General features: G+C 40.3%; 1 protein-coding gene across 2 annotated transcripts in view; it reads right to left on the reverse strand.

Moving 5' to 3' along the window:
* Window positions 1-13,277: 13,277 nt before the first annotated feature.
* TRIM26 (tripartite motif containing 26) overlaps window positions 13,278-21,674 on the reverse strand; it is a 36,479-nt gene continuing 28,082 nt past the window's right edge. For both annotated transcript variants that reach the window (XM_027876240.1, XM_027876239.1), the window contains 5 exons: window positions 20,661-20,891; window positions 17,132-17,154; window positions 16,611-16,726; window positions 16,317-16,349; window positions 13,278-15,686 (listed from right to left, as the gene is read on the reverse strand). In XM_027876240.1, the coding sequence (XP_027732041.1) occupies window positions 15,010-15,686; window positions 16,317-16,349; window positions 16,611-16,726; window positions 17,132-17,154; window positions 20,661-20,891 (1,080 nt within the window). In that variant the 3' untranslated portion in view covers window positions 13,278-15,009. The remainder of the gene's footprint in view (window positions 15,687-16,316; window positions 16,350-16,610; window positions 16,727-17,131; window positions 17,155-20,660; window positions 20,892-21,674) is intronic.

The raw sequence follows: 21,674 nt of genomic DNA on the forward strand, positions 1-21,674 counted from the left end.
ATCTGCATTCAGCCTCCTGGATAAAAATGCTAATACTTCAATAACTTACTGGATTCATGATGTTAGCATAGTGCATAGTACTTACCTGGCAGACAGCTAGTACTTAATAAATGCTTTTTGATTAATGATCTTCTTGATCTAAGTATTTCTTCCAACAGTACAAATCACAACATTTCCATATGTCATCTGGTGTGACTATCATCCATATCCTCTCACATATCCTCCACAGGGTAGGGTGGTCTACTCTTTCTCCAGCTTCCCCTGCTGGTGTCTGGTATCCATAGACACTTTAATATAATCTGCTGCTTTGTTACCCAAACATTCCTGGCAACCTGAATCTTGCCTCAAACACAAAGAGGCCAGGAGTTACATGGAGATAGATATAACTGTAAATTAAGGCAAAGAGCCAAACTTCTGCCTAAATGTTAAGAATTTTGCTTACTGGGGTCTTGAAATAATTATAATTGTACTTTCTGTCTAAAATAAACTCCCTAAAGCTGCAGAGGGAGGAGCCACATGGACCTTAGGAAGCATTATATTGCCCCTAGACTTAAAATGAGCTAATTTATTATTTTTTTTTTTTTGGCTAGGCAATGGGGTTAAGTGACTTGCCCAGGGTTACACAACTAGTAAGTGTTATGTGTCTGAGGCCAAATTTGAACTCAGGTCCTCCTGAATCCAGGGCCGGTACTCTATCCACTGCGCCACCTAGCTGCTCCTAAAACAAGCTAATTCTTCTAACAGGATATTACAAGGATAAAATATATACTCCCTTGTTTGGTTTTTAAAGCCTTTCACAACCTAGCCCAAACCCTTGTTTCTTGGCTTATTGTATGTCGCTCCCCACTCCTGCAAACTGCAATCCAGCCAAACTTGCTTTCTCTGTTCCTTACCCCCAGCACTCCATTTCCTTCATCCACCATTAGCCACTCCTCATGCTAGTGCCCTCCCTAATTACCTTGTATTTAACTACTTTGCATTTCTTTGTATTTATTCTCTTTATAATTACTCCGTATATGCTTCTATGTGTACTTCTTGTCTACCCTCATAGAGTAAGCTCCTAGAAAGGAGGAAGGGTACCATTCTTTGTTTTTGTAGCCCCAGAACCTAGCATAGGGTCTGGCACACAGACTTAATAGCTTAATTAGTACTTGTTGGTTCACTGGTTGCATGACCCAAGGATAATAATTCTTGCCCTACTTATTTCATTGTGTTGTGGGAAAATTGTTTTCATGCAGCTCCTAGGTCAGTTAGTTTTGCTTAACTATTTTTCTGAGTTTCAAGAGAAGATTCTCTGGTGTACATAGAGAAGTGACTGCAGTATGAGCTAACATCAATAAACAAGCAAATAAAACAGCTTTATAAACCATTAAGTACTATATTCACTGCTATTACTGCAGGAAAGTTGTGATCTGCCTCTGGGAAAGGAGCATCCACATGGATGAAATCCCAGATCATTTAAACTATTAAAGTTTGAGTGACTATGACAGAACTTTGGAGACCACCAAGTCCAACATCTTCATTTTACAATTCAGGAAACTGAGGCCCAGAAAGTGAAATGACTTGCCTACGGTCACATTGTAATAAAGCAGGAGACTATAAGACTAGGACTATAACTAAGATTTCCTAGGCAGCTAGGTTGTACAATGGATAAAGTAAGTCAGGAAGACCCGAGTTCAAATGTGACCTCAGACACTTACTAGTTGTAGAACCCTGGATAGGAAGTCATTTAACCTGTTTGCTTCAATTGTAAAATGAGGTTAATAATAGCACCCACCTCCCAGGGTTGTTGTGAGGATCAAATGAAGTAATATTTGTAAAGCACTTAGCACAGTACATGGCACATAGTAGGCACTTAATTAATGCTTGTTTCCTTCCTTCATAACTACCAGTCCAATCCAATGCTTCTCCAAGATGATGCTTTCATCATAGGTCTCTAAGGGGAATGGCCAATGAGATGGCTCCCTCAGTTTGTCCCAGCACATCCAGTCCACACATTATGTAAGCTATGGAATATCTATGTGGATATGTGTGTGTGCGTATAAATAAAGAAATACACATACATATTTTCACAATATCCCTGCAAGTTGAAGGGGGGGACACAGTTAGCATCATACCCATTTCAAAGATGATAAAATTGAGACACAGCACTTGGAAAGAAGGCTCATAACTCCTAGCTCAGTGATTTTCCCACCATTCTGGAGTATTCTAGGTAGACATCTCCCAAGAGGATTTTGGCCATTTGATTGGATACAAGTTGGAGGCTGGATTCATGATTCAAGAAATATGAACTCCTCTACTGGGAAAAGAGCAGGGCAAAAAAAAAAAACAAAAACCCTCTCCTACCTCAAAAAGTAACTAACATCAAATGGCCACCTGCCAAAAAAGACTTCATAAAACAAATAAGAGAGATTGGGGAGAAATTTTTAAAAAATAAGAACAATCTAAGAAAGCCAAGAAGATTATGAAAAGAAAGTTAACCAACTGGAAAAGGAGATCCAGAATCTTAAGGAAGAAAACAACTCCTTGAAAACTAGAATTGGGCAAAGAGAAGCCAATGACATTATAAGAGACCAAGAAATAATAAAACAAAATAAAAAGAATGAAAAAACAGAAGAGAATGTGAAGCATCTCATAAGAAAAACAACTGATCTGGAAAATAGATCAAGAAAAGAAAATATAAGAATAAATGGACTACCTGAAAGCTATAATCAAAAAACAAGAATCTTGGTATAAAAATACAAGAAATAATTAAGGAAAATTGCCCTGAAGTTTGAGAACAAGAGGGCACAGTAGAAATAGAAAAAATCCACCAATCTCAACCTGAAAAAGATCCCAGGATGAAAACCTATAGGAATATCAAACCAAATTCTAAAACCCCCAGGTGTAGGAGAAAATATTACAACCAACAAGAAAAAAATAATTCAAATACTGCAGAGACACAATTAGAACTACACAAGACTTAGCAGCAGTTACACTAAAAGACCACAGGTCTTTGAACACTATAAACCAAAGAGCAAAAGAACTGGAGTTGCGGCCAAAAATAACATACCCAGCAAAGTTAACTATAACCCTGAACAAAAAAAATGGACATTCAATGAATCGACAGACTCAGGATTTTGCTGCAAAAAGACTAGAACTGAATAGAAAATTTGACATACAAGATTTAGGAGTAATATGAGGTAAACATCAAAGACCAATTACAAAGGACTAAATAAGGACATACTGTTTACTTTTTATACATAGAAATGTAAACCATATGCCTAAGACTGTCATTAGTAATTGGGTAGTTCAAAAGAAAGACTGTGGTAGATGTGATTCTAAAAAGCAAAATCATGTAGGAAAAGGCAAAAAGAACAATTATCTCATACAAATGAGGTGAGAGAGGAAGAACAGATACAGAGGAATCCGATGGCAGAGGAGGTCTGGTAGTGCTGGAACCCTACTCACATCAGATCTGGGTTAAAGAGAGAGCAATGTATACATTTAGAAGGGTATAGAAGTCTTCTAAAAGAAGAAGGTGAGGGAACAGGTTAAGGGGAAGGTGGTATAGAAGGGTGTAGGTATAGGAGGTTGGAGGAAGAAGAAAAAGGAGGAACCCTTAGAGAAGTGAGTAGAACATGAAAAAGGAGGGTAAAGGAAGAGGATAAGTGAGAGATTCTTTAAAAAGGTGTGGAATAGAGAGGTAGAAGTAAACTAGAGGAGGGATAGGGCAAAAAGAAGCTAAGAAGGACAATAGTGAGGAAAAATAGGATGGAGAGAAACATGCAAATAGTCATTATAACTTTGAATGTGAATGGGGTGAACTCACCTTTCATAAAACAGAAATGGATAGCAAAATGGATTAAAATGCAGAATCTAACAATATGCTGCTTACAAGAAACACATTTTTAAGATGAGAGAAACACACAGAGTTAAAGGGCTGGAGTAAAATGTATTATGCCTCAGTCAATGCAAAAAAAAAAAAAGCAGAAGGAGCAATCATGATACTAGACAAAGTCAAAGCTAAAATAGATTTAAAGAGATAAACAGGGAAACTATATTATGATAAAAGGTACCATAGATAACAAAGCAATATCAATAAACTTACATACACCAAATACCATAGCATCCAAATTTTTAAAAGTTAAATGAATTGCAGATGGAAATAAATAGTAATACTATAATAGCGTGGGACTTTAATCTTCCCCTCTCAGAACTAGACAAATCTACCCAAAAAATAAATAAGAAGTTAAGGCAGTGAATAGAATTTTAGATAAGCTGGACATGATAGCTATCTGGAGAGAATTGAATGGAAATAGAAAGGGATCCTAGAGGTTAAAAAAAAAACCCATTGAAGTTAACTGAATAGAGGAATGACATGGTCAGACTCAAGCTTTAGGAAAATCACTTTGGCAGCTGTACAAAAGATGACTAGAGAGGGGAGAATTCAGGCAGGGAGAACAATAAGAAAACTATTGCAACAGTCTAGTCAAGAGGGGATGATAGGGTAATGTTCATATGAGAAAGGAACAGATGTGACAGATGTTATAGAGGTAGCATAATGATTTAGCAATTATTTAGGTGAGGTGAAGGAGGGTGGGGTATTGAAGATGATACTAAGTTAGTGAAAGAACTCCCCATCACAACCAATCAATGCCTGACATCCTGAGAGTCATTATCCCATCCAAAACAGAAAAGGGGGAAGGATTATGAACTCTTACTAGATAGTCACTGTCCTGGGGCCCCTCCAAAGAGCATATGGACACATGGTGAGTAGGGAGTGGCAAGAGAGGGTAGGGAAAGTTGGAGGGGATGGAGATTTTCTCAACGGCACCTATGCAGCTATTGCTTTAAGTACCCAGATATGGTTAGGTTATAACTATGGGGCTCAGACAGAAGGTTGGGACTCTACACGCCTCAGCAAGTCACCAGAGGGAGGAGGAAGAGTAGGGGGGAAAAGACAAGCTCTATGACTGTTGTGGGGAGGGCTGGATGGATCCATCTTCCCACCCTATAACTTGTTGATCACACACTCCTTGCCCTGGACCAAGGGCCCCTTGTCATAAGGTTATGGTCACCCAGAGGATTCTATTTCCCCTTTGGAAACCATTGTCCCATTAAATCTTCCTATAGTTCACTTCCTATTTTCATTTTTAGGGAACAGCTAAAGCCCCTGCCTCTTTCCACGGAACATTCCCTGATTGCTCCTGACCTCAGCAAACTCTCCTTCCTATTAACTCTTATTTGATTTACTCCATGATTGACCTTTCTCTTCTTCTATGTTTTATTAACTGCTCTCTCAACTAGGGTGTAGTTGAAAGAATGCTGATCTTGAAGTAGGCACATCTGTATTCAAAACTTAGTTCTGATATTTATCAATATCAGCTTTGCCAAGCCAGTCACTTGCCACCCTTCTCTAGACTCAATTTTTTCTAAAAAGGGTATGATGATAATACAAATATTTACTATTTCATGAGGTTGTTTAGTCTGGTTGTAAACTTAAAATCTTTTTTTTTAAAGAGTTATTTCCATGTGTGTGTTCTATCTTCTCAGCTAGATCATGAATTCTCTGAGAAGATGCCATACAAGACACTGTGTCCTGTAACACTGTGCCCAGTACAGCATCAAACACAATGGCCAGAAGACGATGGATGCTCAACAGATGCTTGTTGATTATCTGATGTATGACAATAGTTCTTCAAGTTGTTTTCCTCAATAGAAATGAGTCCCCTAGAAAGAGATAAGACTTTGAAAACAGTTCAGCAAAAGAATAACAAGTCAATTTACTCACCACTGAAAAAAAAAAAAAAAAGACTCTAGGTTCCCTTTTACTAATTAACATCTGAATTTATCTTGCTCCATCTTTAGATGGCTCAGAACCAGTAGAAGTTTGTACTTACCCCACAGTGCAGTCTCTTGATCATTTATTTTAACAGCTTATCCCTGGTAAATCTAACATTAGCTCTTCCTCAGCTTAAGGGTCTTGGAGTTGGAAGACCAGATTCCATTCCCCACATTGACACGTCCTAGATGGATAACCCTAGGTAATTTACTTCACCAATATGAGCTTCAATTTCTTCATCTGTAAAACGAGTATACTATTTGCATCTTAAAATGATAGATAAATGTGAGTCATTATTACCAACATTTTTTTACCAACCATTTTTTACCAATTACCAACATTAATTACCAACATTTTTACTAATTCTCCTCTCACCCCATGAAGGTTACATCCCAGGAGCCACTGAAGCTGAACCAGCCAGAGAGACACAGAAAGGGAAGCTTTGCTCAGACTAGGGGTTTTATATTTAAAAGCCGATACCATCTAGCCACAGAAGGCTAGAAGAACAAAAATAAAAGTGTTATAGGGAAGTCAGTGAAGTTGAGGAAGATGAACAGATTTCTGGTGTTTTTTTTTCCCTTGATCTTGACTGATTTCTTGATTGATTGGTTCGATTGACTTAAAATCCTGACTTCTTTCTGATCTGTCTCTTCATTATCTAGTAGCCAGTTTTTTAAAAAAAATCATACATCATATGCACTTAAATTTATACATACAGAATGCAAAATCTAAGGGAAATGCTGTGTGTTCTTCCATTTGTCATTGTCCGACTCTATCTGCCATAAGCATTCAATTCAACAAGCATTTACTAAATGCCTACTTGATGCAGAGCACCTCTAGGCCAGGGACACAAAAACAAATACTCAAGGCCCTTCTCTTACATTCCCCTGGGTGATGAGCCTTGCACCCAAGAAAGTAACTCTTAATACAAAATGTTTTCAAGAGGGAAAAATTACCAGGAGAATGAGAAAAATGCCTTATGGAGCCAGGTGGCATCTGAACTATGCTCTGAAAGAGGCTAGGGATTTTGTGAGATAGAGGTGAGACAAGAGCACATTTCAGATACGGAGAACCATCTGTGGAAAAAGTTAGAGACAGGAAATGGAATGTCACATTAGGGGAACAGCTAGCAGGCCAGTTTGACTATCATGGAGAGTACATGAATGAAAGTAACATGAAAGATGATAGGAAAGGGGGCCATATCACCAAAGGCTGAGAAAGAGGCTAGTGAAATTGTTCAGTCATTTTAGTCATGTCCAACTCTTCGTGACCCCATTTGGGATTTTCTTGGCAAAGATACTGGAGTGGTTTGCCACTTTCTTCTCCAGCTCATTTTACAGATGAGGAAACTGAGGCAAACAGGGTTATGTGACTTGCTCAGGGTCATACAATTAGTAAGTGTCTGAGGCCAGATACGAACTCAGAAAGATGAGTCTTTCTGACTCCATGCCCAGCACTTCATCCACTGCATCCACTAGCGGCCCCACGGTGAAAGAATAGGAGACATTAAATAAACAATTGTTTCAAGAAGTCGCTTTCTAGATTTTAGAATTAAAAGACACTTCAAGAGATCATCTGATCCAGTCCCCTTGCCTTCAGTAGGTAATGTATCCCCATTTTGTTAAGGTAAATTTTGACTAGTGCAAGAAACAAGAATTTACAATGACAAATATTTATGAAAGGAAGCAGTGTGATGTAGTGAAAAACACCCTGAATTTAAAATCCAAGGACCTATGTTCAAGTCTACATGGGACACTGGACAAGTCACTTCCCTTTATGGTCTCATTCTCCTCATTTACAATAAGGGGGATGGATAGATGACCTCATACTAAGCAGTATAAAAGTGTGGAAAGAGCACTTAGAAGACCTGAGTTCAAATCTCACTTCTCCGATCTCCTTTTAGAGCAAGGATTTTTTTTTCGCCATTCTATCCTCAGTACTTAGCACAGCATCTGGTACACAGCAAGGACTTAATAAAAGTTTGTTGCCTTGATTTAACTTCATCTATAAAATAAGTGAGCTGACTAGATGGTCTTTAAAGTCCCTTTCAGTTCTACATCAATGATACTTTCAGCTATAAATCCCAAGAGACTCCATGATTCATATTCACATCCATACTGTATGACTACAAATATATGACGTTTTCAGTATTGTATAATACGCCAAAGTAAATGCAAACTTATCTCAAATTGTACATGGCACTCCTGTGTTGATTCTTAAAAGACCAACAAAAAAGCTGATGGAATACACAAGTGTGTATGTGCATGCATGTATGCATGCATATCCTATGTTGGGAAAATCACACATATAATTACAGAAGGCTTCTTGAAAAGTATTGATTATAAAAACTGTATTTTGGAGTCAATACAGCTGTTCAAAATAATGTAGTTTGCTTTGACATCAAATACCTGAAAGACTGCTGAGGCAAAAGATGGGGAAATACCAGCTCAATAATCCTAAGAAATTATATGACCATTGTCCTGTCCCCTCTATAAGAAGCCTTTTCTGAAGTTCAGCTTTCAACCACTTTGGCAGATGGATGGCCAATTCTGTGGCACTCGACTTTTCTTACATCTCAACTCTCACAGCCATATATTGCTACTAGAAAAAAAGCATAGCTTTGACTGTATAGACCTTTCTCACCAAGGTGATGTTTCTGCTTTTTAGTATGTTGTCCAGATTTTCCATAGCTTTCCTTCCAAAGAGCAAACGTCTTTTAATTTCATGGCTGCAACTGCCATCTACAATGATTGTGAGCCCAAAAATATAAAATCTGACACTGTTTCCATTTCTTCTCCCTCCATTTACCAGGAAGCAATGGGACCAGATGCCATGATCTTGTTTTTTTTTTTTAATGTTAAGCTCCAAGCCAGCTTTTACATACATTCTCCTCCTTCAACCTCACCAAGAGGCTTAATTCTTCTTCAATTTTTGCTACCAATGTGGTATCATCCGCATATCTGAGATTGTTGGTATTTCCCCCAGCAATTTTAGTCTTTCAATTCACCTAGTCTGGCATTTTTGTATATGCATACTCTGCATATAAGTTAAACAAAAAAGCTACTGTTGTACTCTTTCCCCAATCTTTAACGAATCAGTTGTTCCATGTTCAGTTCTAACTGTTGCTTCTTGAACTATGTACAGGTTCCTCAGGAAAGAAGATGATCTAGTACTCCCATCTCTTTAAGGATTTGCCACATTTTGTCGTGACCCACACAGGTATATGTTTTTTCCTGCAACTCTCGTTTTCTCCATAACTCAGCAAATGTTGGCAATTTGGCCAAGCACATAGTAGATGCTTAATAATACTGACTAACAAACATTTAATAAATACCCACTATATGAAAGGCACTTTGCCAAGACAATGAGACTCTTCTGGCTGCTTCTCAACTAACCAGAGTGCTCATTTTTCAAATAAAAGGATCTATAAATCTCTGTCATATTCCCAGACCTCTCTGCTTAAGGCACTATTCTCTTTATTTGGCCTCTGCGCCACCTAAGAGTCCATTTTTCTTCATTTATTTTTCTGGTAGGCTCTAAAGCCTCCATCACTGGAAGGAAGTAAATTGCCTGGAAGGAAAAGATAAATGACATGGGCAGCAGCAGAATTCTTTTTTAGAAATATTAACAAATACTGAGGCCTGCTATGTACAAGACATTGACCTAAGAGTTAAGGGGAATACAAAAGATGAAGCAATACAGTCTCTGCCCGCTGCCTTACAACCCAATAGGAAGAGTGGAAGGATCATTAGAGATTTAGAGTCCATCCTATTTAGAAAGAGGAAACTGAGGCACAGAGAAGTTCAAAAGTGACTTGCCAAAGATCATACAACTAGTAAATTTTTGAAGCACTGTTTGAACCTAGGTCTTCCTGACTCCAAGTCCAGTATCCATAGGACATGCATACAAATAACTATGATACAAGGCACAAATCTCACCCACCCCAAACTGGTGTTCTAATAAACTTTGTCCTTGGTTGGGAAAAAAAAAAAAAAAAGGACAGGGACGGCTAGGTGGTGTAGAGCACTGGGTCCTGGAATCAGGAGGACTTGAGGTTAAATCTATGACCCTGCGCGAGTCACTTAACCCCACTGCCTAGCCAAACAAAACAAAACAACTCATTAGCCTTGATTTCTCATTACTGCCTTTCCGCTCCTGCCAACGGTCATCTATTCCCCCACACTTCCTTCCCCATCTATTCCCATTCCCAGTGTCTACGCCTAGTGTCACCAAACCACAAAAATGGCGGCCACGCTCATTTCCATTAAATGTATTACGTAGTCATAACCCCTTTCCCAGACCAAGATTTGCGGCGATGCGCCGTCCTTCCCACGCCTACAATCGACGTAATCACGTCACTCTAGTTTCCCAACTAAGAAGCAAATCCTCCCGCTCACTCCTGGTACAGCGGAAAAACTGGAGCGCCGCCTAATAGCGTCACTTCCGGACAGGCGCCCGTCCTCATCCCGCGACTTTTCTTGTACTTCCTCCGTCTTCGAATGCCTGTTCTCCCCCTCCCCTAAATCAATCAGTTTTTCCAGGTCTGGTGATTTAAATCCCTTCTCCACATGGCCGTTTCCCCCCATCTTTTCCTTCCCAGAAGAGGATGATGCCTACGTTCTTATAAGGGATGCGGGCACTCGGTAACCAACTTGTTTCAGTCGACTCACCAATCATCTCCACTTCTCCAAGTGGTATCTCCCCAGTAAACTTCCAGCAATAAGCAAAAAATAAGCCTGGAAGACTAGGGGGCGGCGTGTTAAAGGTTCCCGCTCTATGATTGGTTCTGCCCGAGTCTCCGTCTCCAATGAGAAGCCTATGTTGTTGCCAGGTGGAAATGGCGTATCACGTAAGGTTGAAGAGTTAAAACCCGGGAAACCTTTGATAGTTATGAGCCAGAACAGAATAGATCTGTGCAGGATGCCAAACAAAATTCTTCCTTGAAACCAAGCACCCCAGCCATTCTTCATTGCAAAAGCCAATTCCTGTATTTTCTGTTACTGAGAAACCAAAGAATCCTGCGATCCCTTTCAGAACTCCTACTAACGAGATCATGTCGTCCTATCTTTACAAAATGTACGTGATAACCCTATAATCTGAAAAGAGAAAGTAATTTACCTAAGATTATGAGAAAGCAAAGAAAAAAAAATTGGGGGAATGTAAATTAGCCAGAGCCAACATTATAGAGCCAACCCCTAAATTTTCCAACTGAGGAATCCAGCCCCAGAAGGAAATTCCTGGTTCAAGGTCACATAGTAACTCAGTTCCAACTTCGCCACCCCATCTAGTTGAAATTTGTTGGGCAGAGCAAGAGAGTGATCCTAGGATCAAAACTGGGAAGGATCCTCAGAAATCCAACCACTTTGTTTTATAGAAGAGAAAACTGAGGCTGATGTCAGGATGGGGGTTTGAAACCAGGTTTTCCAGACCCAACATACCAGCGGTTCTTGAACTTTTTGGTTTTGGGACCCAGATAACACTCTTAAACATTACTGAGCCCCAACCCCACCCCAAAAGCTTTGGTTTAGGTGGATTATATCTATCAATATATAAGCTACTTTACTTATTCAGTGCCACACCAATCAAACTACCAAAAAACTATTTTATAGAGTTAGAAAAAATAATAACAAGATTCATTTGGAAGAACAAAAGGTCCAGAATATCAAGAGAACTAATGAAAAGAAATGCAGGGGAAAGTGGCCTAGCCGTTCCAGATCTTAAACTGTATTATAAAGCAGCAATCATCAAAACTGCTTGGTACTGGCTAAGAAATAGAGTGATGGATCAGTAGGTTAAATATGCAAGACACAGTAGTCAATGTCTATAGTAATATATTACTTGATAAACCCAAAGACCCTAGCTTCTGGGATAAGAACCCACTCTTTGAAAAAAACTGCTGGGAAAACTGGAAAAGAGAATGGCAGAAACTAGGCATAGACCAAAATCTCACACCATATACCCAAATAAAGCCAAAATGGGTACACGATTTACATATAAAGGTGGATACTATAAGCAAGCTGAGAGAGCAAGGAATAGTTTACCTGTCAGATCTATGGAGAACAGAAGAACTCATGACCAAACAGGAGATAGAGAACATTCCGAAAAGCAAAATAGGTAATTTTGATTACATTAAATTGAAAAGTTTTTGCACAAAGCCAATGCAACTAAGATTAGAAGGAAAGTAGAAAATTGGGAAAGAATTTTTACAATCAGTGTCTCTGATAAGGGCCTCATTTCTAAAATATATAGAGAATTAAGTCAAATTTATAAGAATACAAGCCATTCCCCAACTGATAAATGGTCAAAGGATATGAACAGACAGTTCTCAGATGAAGAAATAAAAGCCATCTACCATCATATGAAAAAATGCTCTAAATCACTATTGATTAGAGAAACGCAAATCAAAACAACTCTGAGGCACCACATCACACCTATCAGAATGGCCAACATCACAAAACAGGAAAATGATAAATGTTGGAGAAGATGTGGGAAAATTGGAACACTAATGCATTGTTGGTGGAGCTGTGAAATGATCCAACCATTTTGGAGAGCAATTTGGAACTATGCCCAAAAGGCTATAAAAATGTGCATACCCTTTGACCCAGCAATAGCATTTCTAGGGCTATCACACAAACGGGAAAAGGACCTACATGTACAAAAATATTCATAGCAGCTCTTTTTGTAATGGCAAAGAATTGGAAATTGAGAAGATGCCCATCAACTGAGGAATGGCTGAGCAAGTTGTGGTATATGAATATGATAGAATACTATTGTGCTATAAGAAATGATGGAACAGGCTGACTTCAGAAAAACCTGGGAAGACTTGTACGGTCTGACACTGAGTGAAGTGAGCAGAACCAAGGGAATGTTGTACACAATAACAGCCACATTGTGCAATGACTAATATTGATAAACTTAACCCTTCCTGGCAATACAGGGATCTAAGACATCTCCAGAGGCCTTGTGATAGAAAATGCTATTCACACTCAAAGAAAGAACTATGGAAGCCGAATTGCTAATTTTTTTCTCTTCTGTTGAGTTTTGTTTCCTTTTTCTGATGGTTCTTCCTACTGGATTTAATTTCTACTTACAACATCACTAATGTGAAAATATGTTTAATATGAATGTAAATGTATAGCCTATATCAGATTATGCGCTGTCTTGGGGAGGGTGGTGGGGAGGAAGGGGGAGAAAAATTTTACACTCAAAAGCATATGGAAGTGATTGTTGATAAATCAAAATAAATTAATAAAGATGTGTGGCATACCAAAAAAAAAATTTACCATATTAGAAATTAGTATTGTGAAAAGTTTTGATCCTTCAGATCCCCTGAAAGAGATCTCTAGGGACCCCCAGACCATACTTTGAGAAACACTATATAACACCATTGTGCATGTTGCAAAATACAGAACATATTCCAAAGCTTGACTGAAATTACTTTTTCATTACCCAGTTGATTTGACAAATATTTATTCAGCACTAGTAATGCAGTATATCTAGCACTGCGGATATGCAAAACATGGCCCTTGCCCTCTGTAGCTTACAGTCTAGTTGTGGGGGGCAAATATGTACACAGGAAACAGTTAATTAGTAATACAAGGTACTATCCAAGAACTGCCACCACATGGTACATACAAGAAATCACGTCAGGACAAAAGAAAAGACAAAGTCACTGTGGGCAAGAGCAACTGAAAAAGACCTCTCAGAAGAGGTGGGCTCTCAAGGACTTTGATAGGCAAAGAAAGGGAAAAGGACATTCTAGGCCTTGGGGACTACAGAAAGCAGTGACCCTGGTGCATCAGGAGGGTGCAGAGACATCGATTAGAGTAATTTGGTCCGAGCAGAGTTTGTTTGGGATCATTAAGTCATGATATTGGGTTAAATAAGCAGAAGATTGTAGAAGACCATGAATGCTAGGTTAAGGTGCCAGGACTTTTCCCCCCTAGGAGGTAGGTAGCCATTTTATTCCCTTCTCTTGCTTGTAGAGAACGGAGATCTGATTGTGGACCTCTGAGGCACCTTGGTATCTTTCCCCTATCCCTTGTTAAGGAGAAGGGAAGGCTCTGGACTGAAACTGCATGAGAGGGAACAAGTGGACAAAAAGTTAAGGCCTTACTGGAGGAACTCAGAGTCAGGGTTGGAAAAGCACCAGAGACCAGGGGCATTTCTATATACAGGCAAGAACAAAGCACCTACACTACACTGCCCTTTGAGGTGAGGAGGGGTGCCAGACCCAGTCACAGGAATAAGAGACCCTGGGCTCAGTCACATACTCAAAAGAATAGATTCACAAAGGTGATTTATTGATCTTGATAATTTTCCCAAAGTCAAATGGGTCTATGTACACATCAGGACATCAGGACTCGAGGTCAGTACCTTGACAACCATTAGGAACCTCACCTGCAAAGCCCTGGATCAACACAGAGTATGAACTTGGGTCAGGACCTCACTCAAGGGCTTCACATAATATACACTAAGAGAAATGGATCCCCACTGGCACCTGGGATCCATGGAGTCCCTTTCCCTTCTTCAGACAATCTTAGAACCCCCTCAGTCTGAAAGAAACCCTAGGAAAGTTCCATTTTATTCCATACATCATATTTTCATTTACATTTTGAGGAAATTGTCTCTTTACTACAGGGAAGAAGCCTGACTGGGAAAGGTGAGGATTGGAATGGAGAGATGAGAAGCAGCTAGCCAGTCAAGGTTAAGTGGTTATTACGGGAAAGGGGAGAAAACATAGTACAGGAGACGAGAGATACAGACTTTGCAAGACTCCTGGGTTTTATCATCAATATTACCTAGAACTTAAATGGAATTGGGAATGCCTTTGGGGGAAGAGAAACTGAACAAGTAGAATTCACAGCTAGAGCCTTGGTGAAATTTATCACCTCATGGAGAAGGGAGACCATCAGAAATGTCACAATTAGGACAGTTTAAGTTTTAGAACTAGCCCGGGTGAAAGTCTACATGGGGGCCATGAAAACTATGGACATAAGGATTAGCAGTAGGCACAGAGACCCTCCTCTCTCTTACTCCTGATATCCTGGCCAGGAGGACAGCCTCTCCCCTCAATGAATTATGTTCATTCCCAGGACTATTTGCCCCTCTGAAGGGGAATCAAAGCACTGAAGCAAGGGAGGGGCCAGAGAGAGGATCTGTGTGTGTGTTTGTGTCTCTCTCTTTCAAGGTTTCAGAATAAGACTTGTTCCTGGCCAATTTAGCCAAAAGAAGGGAACTAAACGCCTTGTAAAGGATGCCGAGAATGTGTAAATAAGTTCCTGTGATTCTGCATTGGTGAAGGTCACTGTACCCCCATCATAATCCAGAGCAATCCCTACTTTTCTGGGTCTCTGGGCAAGGAATAACTCTGCTTCAGGATTGGTGTTAACCCACACACCAGCAGATGACAGACGCAGAGCCCATACCCCATCCTCAGGGCTCAGGCGGAGCTCCCCCTTCTTCCTCACAGTGTCTCTGGCAATACCCACCAGACAGGACTCCTGAACAATGTCATCCTCTTCCAAATCATCGTCATCTTCATCTCCACCTGATTCATCATCCTCATCTGTCTCCCAGTCCTCCTCTCCTTCCCCATATCCATTTTCTTCTTCTTCTTCTTCCTCCTCTCCTTCTTCTTCTTCCTCCCCTTCCTCTTCCCCCCATCCTTCCCTCTCCACTACCACTTCCCAATAGACTTTGCCCCAGGTGAAGCCCTTACTACCCAGAACTGCAGGTTCAGGATCAAACTGCTGGGGGTGTTGGTATAGACTCTGATACATGTTGGTAAAGGACACACACTTCCAGTCCTCAGACAATATAAGGTACCCACTGGCGGTCTGGGGGTCCAAAGTGACGTTCACTGTGGAAACAAGAGGGAAAAGTGGTAGGGAGGGGAAGAAAATAAGGAGAGGGGTCTGGCAGTAGTAGTCCCACAGGATTCAAGGCCATCCCAACAAAAACCCAGCAACAGATTCAGAAACAGAGATGGCATTTGGTATCTGGCCTTGGGCCAAACTGTCTCCCTTTTCCAGACAAAATGATACTATGCAGATTATATGAAAGTCAGAAATGGGGAAAAAAAATTAGGAAGGGGGAGGAACAGGAAACAAAGGTCTATGAAGAAAAAGGGGGACCTGAAAAATTAAGTATGAATAAAAGAATGCTGCGGGCAGAGGGAGATCAGGGAAAGGGGAGAACAAATTATGGTCTATATATTTCTTAGGCAACAGGACATAGAAGGTGGGATTCACTGATCCCCATCTCAGACTTTTTCAACAGGAGGGATTTAGTTTAAACATGAATAATGGCTTACATGTGTGTAATGCTTTACCATTCATATAGTCTTTTACATATATAATGTCATTTAATGATATATGTAAGGACATTCTAAGGGAAGAACTGTTTGCCACAGAAAGGGATTACTAAGACTGGTTGTGGGAGCTTTGTGTAAAAAAAATTTTCTTTATTTGAAGACATCCTGGACACTCACCTGTCTTATATTCCAGGACTCTCAGCAGCTTCCCTGGTGGAGAAGAAAGAGGCAATGATGAGATTCTGACCCAAGAACTTGAGAACAAAGGAGGAATGAACGTGGGAGAGGGAGAGGTTCTACAGCAGAGTAATAGAGCATTTAGAGTGTCATAGCCCAGGAACCACCAAAGAAAGGCAGGGAAGACATCCTGAGTTTTGACAACGAGGCCAGAGAGACTATGATGAGAATCAGAAATCGGTTAAATATCTGGGGAGAAGGGACACTAAGTTTCCCTCCACATCCGACCTTTACCTTGGAATTCCCTCAGGCCTTTCCGCAAGGAATGAAGCTTATCAGAGAATTCTCCAGTTCTTTTCCTAACAGCTGGAGCAACAGGTTTCCCACTCCAGAACTTCTTCCGTGGATACCTAAGAAGAGAATGAATGTAAAACAAGTCATCCCCTGCTGGTGGAAACTTTCCTGAGGGTTGGGGCATATCCCTCACATAGGGAGCAGTTGAAAAAGGCCTTCTGATGAAACTGTTTCAGAAATGGCAAGGCCAAATTTCTGCTTTGTGTAGCTCAGGATCCAGGGAGATAGCTTTCAGGGGATTCTCAGTGCCAAAAGATTCTTCTTTGTTCTCACTCCACCAAGAATAAAGCCACAAAGACATGGGACACAAGAGTAATGGTCTCCCTTGCACCATCCACACTCTCATTGTGGCATTTCAAAGGCTTGTAGTTAGACAAGTGGCAAATGAAAATGGGTCAAAGACATAAGAAGGATATGGGCACAGAGGAATGATGTACATTGTGGAAAATATGTCTTTTTACCTGTTTAGGAAGTCTCTGGTGTCCTAAAAAGGAAGGAGACACACAATGAGAGTTAACTCACAGATAAAGGGGAGAGGTTACCCATGGTTAAAAGAGCAGTCATTTAAAAACAATAGCGACAATTGACTAGGAGATAGCTCTAATCAGCCAGTATTCGTTATTGCCAGAGTAGAAGAGTTATGAAATAATCACTGATAACAGTGTTGTACAACAAGATTTAGAATATTCTTGGCTAGGAATTGTCAAATTGCAAACTTCATGACAAAGATGGCTTTGGATTTGAATTTGAGTAGTTGGTCATAGCTAAAAAGGGATTTCCCATTCTAGAATACAGCCTTCGCTTGGAGTCCCCAGCTATCTCATCCATTCAATGGCTTTCTTGTTCCATTCTCCCTCAGCCATCAGTAAATTTTGTTATTGTTCAGTCATTTTCAGTCAAGTCTGACTCCTCACAAGCTCATTTTGGGGTTTTCTTGGCAAAAACCCTGGAATGGTTTGCCATTTCCTTCACCAGCTCATTTTACAGATGAGGAAACTGAGGCCACAAAGGGTTAAATGACTTGCCTAGGGTCACAAAGTTAGCAAATGTCTGAGGCCAGATTTGAACTCTGATCTTCCTGACTTCAGGCTTGGTGCAGAGCTCTATCCACAGGACCACCTAGTTGCCCCTATATGCAAACTAACTCTTGCTGAAGGCATTAGCTGTTTACCTCTTCATGTTCCACTTGAGTCTTGTATTTGAAAATCAAATTTTCTATTCAGCTCTGGTCTTTTCATCAAGAATGCTTGAAAGTCCTCTATTTCACTGAATTTTTTCCCCTGAAGGATTATACTCAGTTTTGCTGGGTGGGTGATTCTTGGTTGTAATCCTATGGTCCTTTGCTCTCCAGAATATTATATTCCATGCCCTGCGGTCCCTTAATGTAGAAGCAGCTAAATCTTGTGTTATCCTGATTGTGTTTCCACAATATTTGAATTGTTTCTTTCTGGCTGCTTGCAGTATTTTCTCCTTGACCTGGGAACTCTGGAATTTGGCTACAATATTCCTAGGAGTTTTCCTTTGGGGATCTCTTTCAGGAGGAGATCAGTGGATTCTTTCAATTTCTATTTTGCCCTCTGGTTCTAAAGTATCAGGGCAGTTTTCCTTGATAATTTCTTGAAAGATAATGTCTAGGCTTTTTTTTTGATCATGGCTTTCAGATAGTCCAATAATTTTTAAATTCTCTCTCCTGGATCTATTTTCCAGATCAGTTGTTTTTCCAATGAGATATTTCACATTGTTTTCTAATTTTTCATTCTTTTGGATTTGTTTTACAGTGTCTTGATTTCTCATAAAGTCACTAGCTCCCAATTGCTCTATTCTAATTTTTAAGGTAGTATTTTCTTCAGTAAGCTTTTGGACTTCCTTTTCCATTTGGCCAGTTTTGTTTTTTAGGGCATTCTTCTCCTCATTAGTTTCTTGGACCTCTTTTGCCATTTGGGTTAGGCTATTTTTTAAAGTGTTATTTTCTTCAGTATTTTTTTGGGTCTCCTTTAGCAAGCTGTTGAGTTGTTTTTCATGATTTTCTTGCATCACTCCCATTTCTCTTCCCAGTTTTTCCTCTACTTCTCTTACTTGCTTCTCAAAATCCCTTTTGAGTTCTTCCAAGGCCTGGGACTGATTCATATTTTATTTGGAGGCTTTGGATGTAGGAGCTTTGACTTTGTTGTGTTCTTCTAGTTGTATTTTTGATCTTCTTTGTCACCAAAGTAAGATAATATAGTCTGACTCTTTTTGTGCTGCTTACTCATGATCTTGGCCAATTACTTGAGTTTCAAACTCTTTGTTAAGGTAAGAGTCTGCTTCCAATGTGGAGAATGTACTGTCCCAAGCTTCAGGGGTTTGTACAGCTGTTTTCAGAGGTAATTCTAGGGACCTGTAAATTTTCAGTTCTTCCAAGGTGGTATGATAAGGGGCGAGGTGTTTCCTCTCCACTGCCACAACAAACTCCACCATGCCAGCACTCCTCCTTGCCCCAGGACCTCCCAGAACTGTGACCCAGATCCAAGCATGGGCAGAGCAAGAAATTCTTGCCTCAGAACTGGCAAAGAGATCCCTGCAATCCCCCTCTGATCAGCCACTCAATTCCCCCTCAGTCTGTGGGCGGGAAGCTCAGGAGGCAGCCGTTGCCCCAGAGGTCATGCTCGGGACTTGCGGCTGAGGCCTAGCTCCTTCTCTCACTGCAGTCACAGAAAATTCCCACTGACCTTCTAAGTTGTCTTTGGCTTTTGTGGGTTGAGAAGTCTGGAAACTGCCACAGCTGCCTGCAATTCAGCCCTCTGAGGCCTGCTCCAGGGTCACTGCGGCCTGCGCGCCCAGGCCAAACTGTGCTCCTTTCCCTGCCCGGTGCGATATACCTTTCAGATCAACCATCCAGGTTGTCTTGGGCTGGAAATTTGTTTCACTCTGTCTTTTCGTCAGTTCTGCTGCTTTAGAATTTCTTTAGAGCCATTTTTTTTACAAGTATTTGGAGGGGTTTGGGGGAGAGCTCAAGCAAGTCACTGCTTTCACTTTCCCATCTTGGCTCCGCCTCCTCTACAACAATTTTTGCTTTTTTATGTTGAGATTAATAGTTTATTGGTTTTCTAAAATATTATGCATTTCAAAGAGATTCTAAAACTGAGATTTTGACAATTTTTTGGCAAATCTTTAACTTGCGGATGAATAATTATGATAGTAAGTTTTCATGGGAGACACATACATACATCTACTCCAAGCAAATTGCTTAAATTCATGGGAACTGTTCTGTGAATACACAGCCTATAATTTCTTAAAACACAGAGCATAGTTAAGTAATGCCTGCAATATTTTAGTTACACAAAATAAATACTTTCTCTCTCTCCACCGCAAGGTAACCCCAGTGCAGCTTCCTAACACAGGAACACGTCAGCTTACCTGGTTAATGACTGACAAAAGGTCGAAGGTAGACTCCTTGGCTATGGGTTAATACCTAGTTTTCCACTGATCACAAATGAACAATTTTGGTAAGATGATACATACAAGTGTACTCTGTAACTATTAACAAGATGGAGCAGGTTTTTACAATAGTGGCTGACAACTACAGCCACTAATTCACTGTAAGTCACATACATACATACTTTGAAGGCAGGTAAAGCAGATGTTACTCACCCATTTTACAAATGGGGGAAACTGAGGTCCAAAAAGCTTAAAAAGATTTTCCAAAGGTCATAGCCAAAAGTAGAGATCAGACAGAACAAGTTATGGTCCAGAGTCTTGTCGGCGATAACAATAATACCACCTTATACCTTACCTTCATATAAAATGATGTTTATATGCCTTATCTCATTTGCTCCTTACTATAATAACCCTATTATCCTCATTTTATATATGAGGAGACTAAGGCCCAGAAAAATAGAAAAGGAAGGACGTGATTTAGAACTCTTGACTCCTGGTCAAGCACTATTTCCATCAGAACAGATTATCTCTCAGGGAACTGATGGGACAGCTTTTCTTTAAGGAGTGTCTCACCTGCATGAGCTCTGCCGCCGGCTGCTGGGCCTTCTCCTCCAGTTCTGAGATCACAGTCCCTAGCCTGGTGAGCTCCCCAGAGGCCCTAAGGTTGTACTTCTCTCTCCCCTCGATGACCTCCCGCTCCAGTCCCTCAAGTCGTTCCAGGAGGTGCTGTTCTCGTTCTCTCAGGAACTGATGCCCCTGGGCAAACTCTGAGGTAATGTTCTGCCTCTCCATCTGGAGTTTGGTCTACATAGGATGAAGGTGCATACAAAGACACTGAGACAATATAATTATGAATGCTTTCCTAGGGATCATAAGATCAGAAATTTAAAGCTAGAAGAAATCTTTTATGGTCATCAAATCCAAACACCCCTCCCCCCCTGCCCCGGTTTTACAAATGAGGAAACTGAGGCCCAAACAAGTTATGTAATTTGCCTTGTTGTCATGGTTAGTGTCAGAGGCAAGATTTGAACTCAGATCTTCCTGATTCAAAGTCCAGCATTCCCACCATTATACCACAGTGCCCCACTAAACATTCACCAGGTCTTGGAGAAAAGCTCAGCACATTTCATGAGACCCTTTATGCTTAGTTTGATATTTTGCTTCTTCTGTCCCCACAACGGCTCAAGCCTTACTCACTTCTTTTCACCTCGTTCCAACTCTGTTTAACAGAGGCAGTAGTGGAAAATGGACCAATTCTGGCATGAGAAGATACAAGTTTGAATTCCACCTCTGCCACTTAGTATCTGTATGACCTTGGACATTATTCAACTTCTCCATACCTCAGTTTCTTACAATTAAATGAGGGGACTGGATTAGGAGACCTTTAAAGTCCCTAAAGTCTATGAATCACAAAACATGAGAGGTGAAAGGGGCCTTATGTAATCTCACTCAGGTATTATTATACTGTTAGACAGATGAGAAAACTGAAATCCAGAACTTGCCTAAAGTCAAGTAATACGGTTGATTAGTGGAAAAGCCAAACCTAGAACTTAGGTTGCCTGACTCCTGAGTGAAACATTCTTTCCA

Source organism: Vombatus ursinus, unplaced genomic scaffold (genome assembly GCF_900497805.2).
Source record: "Vombatus ursinus unplaced genomic scaffold, bare-nosed wombat genome assembly UNPS02014811.1, whole genome shotgun sequence".
In the NCBI taxonomy this organism is placed as follows: domain Eukaryota; kingdom Metazoa; phylum Chordata; class Mammalia; order Diprotodontia; family Vombatidae; genus Vombatus; species Vombatus ursinus.